General features: G+C 38.3%; 1 protein-coding gene across 17 annotated transcripts in view; it reads left to right on the top strand.

Moving 5' to 3' along the window:
• The window catches only part of LOC105034044 (uncharacterized), a 153,250-nt gene that overhangs the window by 34,243 nt on the left and 104,716 nt on the right, over positions 1-14,291 (top strand). For all 17 annotated transcript variants that reach the window (XR_012134273.1, XR_012134272.1, XR_012134275.1 and 14 more), the window contains exons 2-4: positions 7,050-7,141; positions 7,289-7,989; positions 9,578-9,648. Coding sequence is in view for 13 of the 17 variants with exons in the window: in XM_029261493.2 (XP_029117326.1) it covers positions 7,050-7,141; positions 7,289-7,989; positions 9,578-9,648 (864 nt within the window). In the remaining 4 variants the exon portion in view is untranslated. The remainder of the gene's footprint in view (positions 1-7,049; positions 7,142-7,288; positions 7,990-9,577; positions 9,649-14,291) is intronic.

Raw genomic sequence — 14,291 nt, 5'->3', positions numbered from 1 at the left:
AGACCTTAGCATGGATTTTATTCTCGGATTGTCTAGGATTGTTAGAGGTCATGATTCCATCCCAGTTATTGTGGATAGGTTTTTTAAGATGGCCCATTTCATACCTTGTGGGAAAACAACTGATGCCTCACATGTGGCCAAGCTATTCTTCGACGAGGTTGTTCGATTGCATGGCTTACCTTCTTCCATAGTATCTGATAGGGATGTCAAGTTTGTAAGCTATTTTTGAAAGATACTTTGGAAGTTATTTGGGACAATTTTAAAGTTTTCATTTGCCTTTTGTCCCCAGATTGATGAAGAGACTGAGGTTGTTAATCATAGTCTAGGAGATTTGCTTAGATGCTTTATGGGAGAAAAATTAGGAAACTGGGATTTGTTGTTACCTACTACTGAGTTTGCCTATAATAACTCTGTTAATAGGACCATTGGTAAGTCTTCTTTTTAGATTATCCATGGTTTAGTCCCTCGTCAGCCCATTGACCTTATGCCCTTACCCCATGATTTTCGGCCTTCTGAATCTATAGAATCTTTTGCTCATCATATTCGAGACCTTTATACTGAAATCAGACGTAAGATTGCAATGAGTAATAAGACTTATAAACTTGCTGTTGATGTTCACCATAGAAATTAGAATTTTAATAAGGGTGATTATGTAATGGTGCGTGTGCGTCTTGAGCATTATCCTAAACATTCTTTCAAGAAATTGCATGCTAGAGCTTCTAGATCTTTTTGTATCATTTGTAAATTGGGACCTAATGCTTATTTGCTTGATTTACTTTCTGATATGACTATTAGTCTTGTTTTCAATGTGGAGGATTTGTTTCCTTATCGAGGTACTTTCAAGCCTCCCAAAGTGTTTGCAGGTATTCCTATAAATGAAGGTCGGACTTCTTCTATGCCTATCCTTGAGCTTCCGTCAGTTCATTAGTCAGTCCGAGAGCAGATTGAGGGTGTCATTGAGGATGAGATTGTGGGTTCGACATATGGTGGATTTTAACGGTTCCTGGTGCACTGGAAGGGACGTCCTATCTCTGATGCTACTTGGATTATTGAAGGGGAGTTTCTGTTGGGTTTCGATCACGCAGCGGAATGTGAATTTTAAAAATTTTAAACATGCAAATTGAAAGCTTTAACAATTAAAACAGTCAAGCCAAAACTCAAACTCTAGAATCACCTTGTAGATGTCGAACAAAATAAAATTCAAGCATGCAAAGAGATAGAAACTTATACTTTCTCAGATGAGCAGTATGGTAAGAAGGTGATCTCCACGAGATTCCAAAATAGAAGTCCGCTAACGATGATCCACACGAAAGTTGGTCAAGATCCTTCTCAACTGGTGCACCACTGCAGCCTTTTTTCACAAGAATACTGTCGGCTTCGAACTCGAAGAACGATCACACCAACGCTCAATTGCCTTCGATTTCACCATTAGGATCACGCCAAGAGAATTCTCTCCAGAAGTCTCAACCTAGGATTTGATTTTGTGCTCCAACACATGGAAAAATCAAACCCTAGGACAAGCTCACCACATATGCTATTTTCTCACCTCCCTTCTTTCTATTTTTCACTCAATTTTTTTCTTGTCTTTTCTTTAGATTTTTTTTTAGATTTTTTTCCTCTCTTATCACACGCCAAGGCCTCTGATTTTTCACGAAAATTCAGCCTTTATCCCATAAGAGGCGCCCCATATAAATAATGAATAAAGAGGTGTCAAGAGACCCAAGGGGCGCCAATTCTTGGCGCTCCACTTCTCTTACATGGAGAAATGAATTCTCTGATGAATTAAGCGGTGTAGAAGATGCTTCACACAGAAGGACTTTTCCTCTTCTGCACCCCATAATTTCCTCATTTAATTTGGTTGTGACATTAAAGGAAAAATGTGGAAAACAAAGAGGTTTGTTAAGAGTGTTAAGGAAGGACTCTTCCTTTTCTTAACGCAAAAGAGAGGTGGTGGCATTTATTTTGTGGCGTGAAACCAGAGTGGCGTGGAGGAGTCCTTCTACACTTGAAACTCTTCCAAGTTAGGTAGGAGTCCAATTAAAATAAATCCAATCCAATCAGATCAAAAGTAACAGGTTCAGTTTAGCTCAAACACTTTGAACATAACCTAATTAGGAACTTGGATTAACACAATGTGCTAGCATATCAAATTAACCCTTAAAATTTACATTAAATCCTAATTAAATCAGATGAAGATCAAATTTCAAAGTGTGTGATCCATTGGGTTCCAAATCTAGTCAGCAGTGGACACAGACTCTTGATCTAACCCTAATCGGATCAGATTAGGTCTATTAGGTCAGCTCAAGAGTCCCAATTAACTAGGATCTTTTTTAATTAATTCTTGAATTAAATTTTTTTAATTCTGACGAGTCCACAAGTCAAGATTGACGTCTAGCAACGTGCCATGACTATCCGAAAGAAATAAAATTTGATTGAAATTATCCAAATATCCTTCAATGGCAAGTTACTGTGTAATTCAATATTTCAATCAAACAACATCCCAGATGAGCTGTGGGTATGGAATCATGTCAAGCCCAATTGCTTATCTAAATGTATCTCGATCAGAAGGTGATGATTCAGTTAATGATACATTAGAAATTCTTTTCTAATTATCATCCTGCTTTGGTTAAAGACTTCTAGAATCATCAACTTATGAGATCACATCAGATGTTCGCTCTCTTTATTAGGAGTGACTGATCTCTTGTTGATCACTCACAACCTCCATGCACACTTCATCACATTCAGAACAACCCACACAAGGATCAGAGAACCAAATTAGAAGTGAACCAAAACATAGATTCACGTACACAAGGTACCATGGTGATCTCAGCTCAAAGATCACTTATACAACTCCCACTAGAGAATCATTAGCTGACATGTAAATAAGACTCCATTAGATGTTCTCTCGCAGGTCTATTCCGTAAACTTATTCTCTAATGAGCACCCACATCCTTGTATTAGTGTCACCATACAAGAGGTTGTGAGATCAACCACCCTCATCATTGAGCATACATAGGACGTGCCAGTCTTGCCGGTATCATTGATCTCTGATTCAATGAACCAATGACTGAAAATATTTTAGGTCATGGCTATCAAGGATTTAGATCTCACTGGCATGATCTCATCACGGTCCTAAAACTATTGTCCAGACCTATAGGGTTCATTATAATCTTAAAAACAATAATAAGATGCAGCATATAATGAATCGAGAAACCTATTTTATTAAATAATAATGTCAATTACATGAGTTTGGAAGATAAATTACAGAAAACACCCGATCGCATCCCATATGCGTGGGCTTGTAGAGCATTATTTTTTCAGTTTCGTCGTCTCGATCTGGATTTTTTGGAGTCATACCAGCATCATAACTCGTCGGAGTCGAGTTCTCTTCAGCTAGGGAGAAATGATGGAGATCCTAAGCTGCCCTTATGTATTTACACTAGACGTGGGTGCAAATCCAGATTTGATTAGGATTTCCTTATATTGGCGATTTGATTTGAAATCCAAATTTGATTAGGATTTCCTTATATTGGTAATTTGATTTGAAATTCTGATTTGATTAGGATTTCCTCAAATTGTTGATTTAATTTGCAATCCTGGATTTCCTCAAATTGCTGATTTGATTTGCAATCCTAATTTGGTTAGGATTTTCTTAGATTGTTGATTTGATTTGCTTTGGTTTTCCTTATTTACAGGATTTTATATGCATTTTTCTATTTTGTTAAGATGTGTTCTTTAATTTTGCTACTTTCTAGCTATGAGATTATAAGCCTATAAATACAGGTTTGTAAGGCATGATTGAGAATTAAAGTATTTTGCAAAAGTTTCTATCTTCTCTAAGTGCTCCTCCAAAATTTTTTCTCTTATCTTTGCTCTACCATCTATTTTCTTCCCCTTCTTCTTCTGTCTTGGTTCTGCATCATTGGGACCAGAACATCTAGATCCATTTGCATCAATTGAGATTCATGATAAGCTACTAATCGAACCTTTTTGGTCATGGCAAGGTTCCAAGGTAAATGATGTGGAGGTTGATTAGGATTTTTATTAATTTTATTTGTCTATTTGGGTATATGTTTAAGGGGGCTTGTCAAGTCTTGAAATTTAGTACTTATTTCCAAGGCCAAAGTTGGATTATATTTATCAATTAGGATCACCAAAAATTAAGACAAAAGTGTTTTCAGTAATTTTTTTTAAAGGCTCTTGGGTCTCAGCTATTCATCAAATGTATCATCCTATCAAAGTAGTCAGGTGCATCATGCTTGCTGGATACTATAGGTGCTGATTATGGATACAATAATGAAAACAGGAATTATTAAGGATGAGAAATTGTAGGTATGTATGTATCTATTAATATGATGTGTGCAATAAACCAGTGTTTATTTGTCTTCCTCAGTTTTTGGTTCCCAATGGTGCTGGCCCTCACTTTTTACTCTGGTTGTACTAACTGCTGGTTCTGCAAGTACTGGTTTGTTTGCCTGGTGGCCTGGCTGGGGTGGGGTGGATACAGGGCAGTTGGTGGGGATTGGGGAATAACCCCTCGTGGTATCCAGAAAAGAAAATAAAAAAATCCTCCTTGCTGAAATGCACATTTGAGTTATACTAAATTGCCAATTTAGTTAAAAAAAGTAAAATTCTTTTTCAAATGTTTATGCCACAGTGACTAGCCATTACAAAACATTATAAATAAATTAATCTGAAACAAAAAATAGTTCTTTTAGGCATGTGAATGCCGTCCTGTATCTTTCTGTACTATCATGATTATTATGTGCTGGAGCATGTTGGCACTTGGCATGTTATAGTATATTGCATTGAGCCAATTGGCATGTGCATGGCATGTGATGCACAAATCCTCGAAAGAGCCATGAGGTAAATGATAACAATGAATATATACTACAGGATCCTTTTGGGGGATTAAGAACACATGAGAAAGCAATGACATTTCTGAAATGTAATTACTACAAAATAACCAAGTTTTAGTTTAATGGCCTCGACAAAGGTCAGTATTACCTTTAATCTATAATAAATCCTACTTGTTCATATTCACAATGATCGCTGCAGATGATATAGTGACAAATTATGACATTGAAAAGAAAGGATATGGGGTAGTTGTTTTTTCCTTTTGTTATAAGTCCATATATTGCTTGACCCTTAAAGATCTCAAGCACAAGGAGTTGTCACATGAATATTTCTCTACAAGAAGAATCTTTGCCATCAAATATTCTATTAATGATTAAATGGAAACATTTCAAAAGCATTGATGTTATACTGTCTCACAATGTGCATAATTGTAAATGCATTTGGAATGCTAACTCATAAACTGACAAGAAATAATAAAAAAAGACCAATAGTTCGCAATCCAAAATAAGATGACCCATGATTAGTCAACTCTTTTGCAACTGCCTATGTTTCAAAATAATATATGCTGACAAGAAATATTAACAGCCTATTCTGGTGAGTTTTCACTTTCACAATGAATTCTCATCTTGACGAGTCCGAAACATTTGTATACTAAAAGAAAGGGTCTGATTTTGTGCCTGTATAAAGTTTTATATGTGATTCAATCTAAAGATAGATGTCTGATATAATTCCTGAAATCTGACCCAATTCTGTTACAACTGAACAGTGCTGGTCCAAACAAATTATAGCTATTGTTCTAAAACAAAAATTTCATATTATAACTCAAAACAGATTGATGCAAGGCCAAAACTGGTAGAAAAGTTTGGTTCTTGAATTAGACCATATTATGCGCTCTGCTTTGCACTGTAATATTGGACAATTCAACACTGTAAATATATTAGTATAGGGGCAGTGCGATTCTTTATGTTTCTCATATGGTCTAGGTTTTAAAAAGCAGCCAGAGGCCTAGATATGCAGGTGGCTGGGGTTGCATGCAGTGCATATGTGATATGAGGTGCATATGCAGAGGCATTTGCTGAAATGCTGTTAAATAAATACAGTTCATGAAAATAGATAATAATAATTGAAAAAATAGAAATAAATAAGAAATTTAAAAAATAGAAAAATAATTATCCTCTCTACTCCTTATCTAAGAATGAATTTTATTACATAAAAAAACTAACAATATTGCCTTACGTACTATGTTTCCTTTATATTACTGTGCTTAGTATTCATGTTTGCTCATGTATCAAAAGAAGTATCAAAAGAAGGAGAAGAATATGCCATTACCAAAATAGCACCTGTAGCCACTTATGCGGGTCTCCTAGGCCTATGCAGGTGCCTAGTTGTTTGTTATGTGAGCTGGCCATATTTATGGACTACCACATTGATCTAGTGTGGTGCAGTCACGAGACTGCATCTGCATATGTGGGTGCATACAGCTGCATGGACCACATTTTAGAACAGCACTTACAACAGATTTTTAGTTAGTTTGGAAATTTAAATGTTAAATACCATAATCACTTGGACCACTTTTTTTTTTTTTTTTGTTTTTGTGTCCTTTCTCATAATTTATGAGTTCTTAGATAAGACTTGAAAAGGGCATATTAAAAGAAAAGAAACAAAAATCATTCATGATGTAAGCTTACAAACATACTTTAAGCAATTATCGAGGGACAAGGAGAATGCTGTGAAAATATTTTTAAGCTGTCACATGTTTGTGTCCTAGCTCAATACTTTCATTTTTACATATATAAAACTTTCTTTTAGTTCATGCAACCAAACTTTCAAGCCCTTAAATGTAAATCCTTTTTACAAGATATGCTATCAAAATCTCTTCCATGTTGGATGCTGTAATACCACGGTTCTGTAGTTAAGTATGAAAGTCATCTGGACTTCTGCATCATGTGTTTTACTTGAAAATTTATTCATATTTGTTGTTAATTGTTGTGTTTTTTTTAGCTTATATCAAATATTGACTTGAACATTGTTTCACCGTCCCACATGTAATATCAAGTCTAACATAGATCATATGGTTTCTTTTGCAATATCAACATGAACAAGCTAATAGCCAACACGATCTTTGAAGGAAATATTGATAATCTGTCAACTGCCTTTTAATATTCTTTTTATGACTAATGTTATTCATGTAGGATGACCAAAAGGTGGTAGTGAAGAGGAAAACGGAGCTGGGGGGAACATTTTCTGTAGCCAGCTGGATACTATTTGTTGGTCTATTATCAGCGTGAGTGATGGATGTAGTTTTGTATTCTCCATATACTGCCTATGTTTTCCAAGATTTGTGCAAATTAAGGATTTATAAGATAATTTAAATTATCTTAAATGATAGTAAATCTGAGATTGTTTTGACTTGACTTTTCACTTTTGCCAGATTGCTATACCAGGTTATCACCAAAAGAAGTATTGAGGTGCATAGGGTCAGACCAGCTAATGCTCCAGATCTGCTATCATTTGTCAATGACTTGGAATTTAATATAACCACGATTTCTAGCATGAGTTGTACACAATTACGTGGTCTTGATACCTTGGTAATTGGCACTCCAGGTTTCATTGACTACAGAGTCTTCCCTCTTTCAACCTATGTAAGTTATAATTGCCAAAACACAAGCAGGGGTCCAACTATTTCTCTTAAATGCAACAGTTGTCAGATTCCTCGAAGAAACCATTACATTTCATGGCAATTTGTGGACCTTCCAAATGATCCTGCCATTGCTGTTGGTTTTCAGTTCAATCTTACAGCAAAGGATCATGGTGATGACAGACATGTGAGTTTTGTTAGTGGTACAATGAAATCAGAGAGCTATACAAACAATAAGCCGAAAACTTTCAGGGGCCCAGATTTGAATATATTGAAAATTCATTTGTTCCCTCAGGCATATCATAACAAGCATAACTTAAAACTCATACAGCCATTGCTTCATGATTTCATTCCTGGGTCATCTTTTTCGGAGGCTAGTGATCTCCAAGTCTCTCTTCAAACTCCCAAGGATGGATTGATCAATACTACACTGTATATCAGCTATCTTTCTGATTATATCATGGAGATTGACCATGAAAATGTTATGAGCCCTGGTAAGCATAGTTATTATATGGCACATGGATTATCCATAAGTCTTTCCTATGTCTGATTCAATGATTTATGTCATTGCTCAGTTTATTAACACATTATTTCTTGTATAAATTCCATAATGTTCATGGATTGACGTACTACTTTTGAATTGTTGCATGTATGAGCTACTTAAATACCCCAAGTTATCATTCTTGAATACTTGCTATAATGATCCTTTAAAATACAAAAACAAGACAATGACTTTGTAGGTTTTTTAGTGGGAAGATATAAAGTTACTATCATCTAACATCTAACAGACTCGTGCACATGCTATGCATGTGGCAGGACAGATGGAGATGCAATCCCTGAATCCTTGAATGTGTCTATCAAACTTCACAGTCAGAGGTCCATATATGAAATTTCAGTGGGTTCTGTTTAATATTTCTTGACATTACCAGGAACAGGATGTGTAATGAATGTAAGGAAAAACAATAAATAGAAAGTAACTATTGGAATAAAACAATTCAATTAAAATTTTGAATCCAAAGGATTCGTGAGTTTTTTCCCCTCTTGAATGATTTCATATTGTTATCTAAAATAAATGTTTATTGTTAGATTTAAAATCTCACAGATATTTGCGTTTGTTTCATAAATGAGCAGGTTGTTAGGACTGATGTTCAGTTGGATGCTTGGATTAAAGGAGAGTTTTCAAAAAAATTTATATTACAAGAGCTAGGAGTCTGACATTTTGTTCATACCTCATTAAAATATCATTTTCTAGCAAGTTTTATTAACTAAGTATCATGGTATTTTGGTCAACACATTTGACAGGCAGAATCTTGTTGGCATATTCTTATCTCATTTTACAACATAGTATCGATATATTAAACAAATCATTGTATATGATTTATAATATTTCAAGCAAGGTTTGCAATACTGGTACCGCACCTGTACCATTTGCTAGCTGGTATGGTACAGTACCATACCGTTATGTACCAGCCCATACTGACCATAAAAAAAATCAACCCAACGGCCAAAGAAAAAAAAAGACAAAAACCCGTACAGGTGCCATACTTACCCATACCGGCCCATATTGCATCGTACCATGCGGTTTGGGCCCGTACCATACCGAATCGATCGGTACGGTCTGGTTCACATAATTTATCGAAAAATCGGCCTGAATCATGCCGATTCTCTACTGGTACGGTACGGAATACTATGATTTCAAGTTTTTTTTTTTTTTTTGATATCCATCAACTATGATGACTTTATTCCAGATCGGAAAGAGTCTGAATTTTAGCTTTGCCTTCTTCTGTATCTAATTGAGTTCCAGTAACGATTTAACTTTTTTCATCTAATTGTCTTTTTGAAAATAAGGCTCCAGTATTATTTTCTAAAGATTATGCCTTGTTTTTGCTTTGTTTGTTTTGCTTTTGATTAGCATAAATACATCTGAATAAATGGGCATGGGGAAAAAAAATGAGATGTTTGCAGACATGACTGGTATCCATCACTCCTTGAAAATCAACTGTGAACTATATTTGATACATTTTAATATTCTATACTTATTACTGAACTCTTACATAAATTGTGAATGTACAATGCATGCAGTGAGTTTCCTTGCGGATGTTGGTGGTCTTTATGCAATTAGCCTTGCAATTTTCCTTTACTCACTGTTGCAAGTAAGTTGTGGCCTTTTTTATGACTCTCTTCCGGTATCCTTTAAAACTTCTATTTTGGTATTAAATGATAGCATTGGTTTATCTATAAATCTATTCATCTAAACCTCTTGTGAGATTTTTCTATGTTATGATCATTACAGTTTCATGTCTCTTTTTTTCGAAATAGTGTGCAAATCAATCAAACAAAGGAGAGCTCTTTGGGCCTCCTCTTATTTTTTGTGTATCTCAGTTGACACCCATAGGTACTGGCTGGTCCAGATCACCTGCTTGTTCATATCATCCAGTACAGATTGTAGATTTGGGGATCACCCAAGACCTGGTATCTCCTTGATTTTCTCTGAGACAGCCAGGAAAGACAGTAATATTGAGATTTAGACCTTTCACCATTTGAGTCTTGCACATGTGATGCATATCAGACAAAAGTCACCTTAGAGTCCATCAAGGAAGTCAAACCAATTGGATTTTGCAGTGAAAACTAAAAAGAAAGAAGAAGGAAGAAGGCATAAGGTCACACTCTTAGGAACAACTTTTTGGAAGAGGGGAGGGGAAGGGTTATGATGAAGTGGCTTGCAATGAGAAATCCGAAAAAAAGGAGGATGTTTGCAAGTCAGACTTGTGGAGTTTGAAATTAGAGGTGGACCCTATAATTCCCATTGCTTGAGTGGAATAAATCAGCAAGATAAAAAGATGGTGGATCAGAAAAGGAAAATGAACTAATAAAGGAGTGGCTGAGGGTGATTGTTTCTTACGTGTTGCTGCTGAAATCCGGGGCTTGGTCAGAGTGGTTGGAGCGGTGGCACAGCCTTCTTGGGAAGTAACCTACAAGCAAGTCCTGGTCGAAGTTGGCTTCAGCGGAGATCCTCCGACGCTCAAGTTAGATCTCAGAAAAACAGAGAGGAGTGCTGGGAGATTATGCGCACGTACCTTGGGGGTCCCCTGGAGGTCCTTTTGTAGGTGAGGGTAGAGAACCATTTTTGGGCAGGTTATGTGATCGGGTGGTTACACGTGTCTTATCTGTTCTGGAGCCAGCTAAGTGTCGCAGGCACTTTTGAATTTGAAATGAGGGCGTGGATTGGATTGGACTGGCTTCTTTTGTTGAGGCTTCGACGTGGTCCGATGGAGACGGGTGCCGAAGGAAGAAAGTGGCTGGAGCTAGCTGTGTTTAGTGAGACAAGGATTGGTGAGTGTTGAAGTATACTTGCGGGTGAAGTTGGAGATCAACTAGTTCAGGTGTCCAGATATCTGCAGATGTCGGATGCCAGCTACCAAGGAGACTGAGATAGGCTTGAGACCGAGGTTAGAATCGATCGGTACTGGGTGTCTGCTTAGGGGGATCACTTGGAGTCAAGGATCGTCAGGGGTCGAAGCTAGGATCGTGAGGTCCCAAGCTATGCATGAATGACTTCAGATGGTTCTTTTATGGTATGGGAGAAACACATCTACCTTCATGATCGAGCACTTCCATCCGTAATCGCGCCATGGCATCAGTCTTTTCTGTTTTATCACGTGTCTTCCCATTGATTCATGTCTTCAGCCTGGGTAATAAATTACCCTCCACCACATGTCCCCTACTCCTGAGTTTGGTTCGGACAAAAAGAGTATATAAGCAGCAGAAGACATGTTGTTGTCGCCATTGGAATGGCGTCTACGGCCCTTGGGTGGAACAAACAGTCATATCAGTGAGTAATCATGACCAGGAGGCAGTTCGTAGAATTCAAAAAGTGGCATGCCTCATTTTTCGCATAAATCATTAATGGGCCGACTGACATATCCTGCTTGCCAATAAATACGTGCCAAGTGTCGATCATCGGACAGCTAAGCAAGATTTGGTATTTGAGCCGTTCTGTCCTTCTACACCTATAACAAGGGGCTATACTCCCTGCCTTCTTCTTTCATGCTTCCAAACTCTTTCAAGCCTTTCTTCTTCTCCTCCGGTTCTCTTTCTTGTTTCGAGAGCTCTTTCGGTCGTCGGTGGCTCTTCTTTTCCTCATCTCCTGTGTCATCACAGGTTGATCTTCTTTCTTCTCTTGTTTCTTTTCTGCCTTTTTAATTCAATTGCCCGTTCTTTTGTATCTTTGTTGCATCTTCCGATGGCGGGTTCCAGGAGTCTCAGCAAGAGCTGGCTTTCTGAATCATCTTCCTCTTCGGGGGGAGTACCTACTAGTGTGGGCGAAGGGCATGGTATTGTACCACCCTTCGTTCCTGATACTATTGGATCCAAATTGGGTATGGAGGATCTGAGTCTCATCCGTGCTCGATATGGGATCCTAACTACCTTCGAATTAGAGCCTCCTGGGCCTAGTGGTAGGGTCAGCAGTCCTTTCGGTAAGATCGGTCTGTATGAAAATGCCTTCAAAGCCGGGCTTAGGCTTTCCATCTATCCCTTTGTTATTAAGCTTTTTCGTTTTTTTGATCTCTCCTTGTGTTCTGTCATTTCTAACTCCTTTTGTTTCATCATCGGCTTTCTTGTTCTTTGTTCTAAAGCCGAAGTCCATCCTTCTCTCTCTTTTTCGATCCTTTGACATCATAAAGAGGCGTACCGATGATTGGTGGTATGTCTCTCCTCCGAGAGGAGTCTTTGCTTTGATAAGGGGGTTTTCTTCTTCGGTGCATGGTTGAAAGGATCGGTTCTTTTTTGTTTTGGATCCTTCTATTGAAGAGCGGAGATTTCCACATGGGTCGATCGAGGGATTCTACCTTTCAGGTCCTGGAGCTAGGAGATGAAGACTTAGAGCGCGTCGCAACCTAAGGGGGATACAAAATTTTTCCATTAAAGGAGTTGTTAGCAGGGGAAGCTTTCTTTAGTGTTGGCATCAGTCCGACCGACCCCAAAGGTGAGGATTTCTCTAATCTTTTCGATGCTTATACTTCTTGTTTTTACAGATACTGACTTCTTTTTTATTGCAGAAATGAAGATTGAAGAGCTGAAGAGGCTGAAGAAAGGTTCACTGAAGAGGAAGGCGTCCTCTTCATCCGCCGATGCCCAGAAAAGCCAAAGGCTTCAGATGAAGGTCCAAGAAAGTGGTCCTCTCGGCCCCTATTCAGGTGGGGGTGATTTTAGTTCCTCCACTCCAATCTCGCCCCCCCGAAGCCAATCGCACTGCCTGCCCCTTCGATTGATTCAACCCCGATGGAGCCGAACTTCGTAGGGGGGTCCAAGGAACAAAGATAGGGTACGGCTTCACCGCCCACCAAGGATGTCTTCGATGATTGGAAGACCGTCGATAAAGTCTCTCGAAAAATATTTTTTGATAATGGCTTGGAAAAGGTCGAGGGGGAGAGCTCCGTGAAGCAACAAAAGCTGTTGGTATCCTCCGTAATTCGGATAAGTTCTTTCTTCTCTTTTTTTTTTGCTGACTTTCTCCCTGGATGTAGATGGGCCACTATGCTGCTGCCCTCATTAATAAATAGAGTGAGGGATACCGAGACGGAGTTGGCAGAGGCCCAAAGAAAATGCAAGGCGGCCGAAGCTTTTGAAGCCAAGGCCAATGCTGATGCTGTTGAAGCCAAGTTCAAGGCGGAAGTAGCTGAAGCCGAAGCCATCTGCCTGAAGAAGGCACTGCGAGAGGCTGAAGTCGACTTGGCTTCAGAGAAGGAAAGACGGCTAGAAGCATAGGCTAAAATCGTCGATGTTGAGAAGAAGGCTGAAGATCGGGTTGTTGAGGTCGGGCACATAGCTGTGGAAGCCTTCTGCACGTTCAATGAGTCCTTCAATGAGAAACCTGACTTCGGCTAGGAGGCCTTCAACATCGGTTTGGACGTCTACTGTCAGAGGGTAGCTGTGTGCTTCTCGGAGTTAGACTAAGCTTCTTGGATGAGGTAAAAGGAGGAGCCGAAAGAGTTGTAGGAGATGGGGCTCCCCCATCTATTGAGACTGTTGAAGAGCACTTCGAAGCTGCTCTACCTTCGGAGGTTGTTCTTGCACCCATTCCTGCAGAAGCTACGCTAGTTTCGTTGTCGCGAGTGGAGTCGAAGCAGTCAGTTATAGTTATCTCAAGCTCCTCCGTCGATCCTCACGTTGAGGTCAGAAATATTTAAATTTGTATCTTTTTTTTCTCTTTTCCTATCAATGTAGTGAAAAATTTTGAAATCAATGAAAAAATAATTTTTACTTGTGTTCTTTAGTTAATGTCTGCTTGTGATGTTTTTCTTAGTTGGTTCGGTGTGATTGTTGTGATCGCGTGTTTGCACAATATCGCACCAAGCATTTGCCAACCCCTTTGCCTTTAAGGGTTCGGATCGAAAATCTTGAAGAAGATTTATACCGGGCCCAGTAGGATGCTGCTGAAGCTAAAAAGAAGCTCCAGAGGTTGAAGAAGGATAACGAGGAAGCTTCGATAGAAATAGAGTGCTTGAGGAAGTGCTTGAAGTAAACAGATCGGAAATATTTTGCAGAAAAGCGCAGGTTAACTAAAGATGTAATAAATGTTGGAGTTTCATGGTTTCATGCATGCAAAATTTCTCAAAACGAGTATGCAGCGGAATTTAAAATTTTTTAGATTAAATCTAATTTAATCTAAACATACATAAGATCAAATTTTAAAACCATAAACAGGATCATCATATGTGAGATAAGATTCAGATACAGAAATCAAATAGAGAAAAATAAATAGAGAACATATCTTGACCTGGATCGATCTTCA

This window comes from Elaeis guineensis, chromosome 9 (genome assembly GCF_000442705.2).
Source record: "Elaeis guineensis isolate ETL-2024a chromosome 9, EG11, whole genome shotgun sequence".
Classification (NCBI taxonomy): Eukaryota; Viridiplantae; Streptophyta; class Magnoliopsida; order Arecales; family Arecaceae; genus Elaeis; species Elaeis guineensis.
This window is presented reverse-complemented; position numbering and strand designations above follow the sequence as displayed.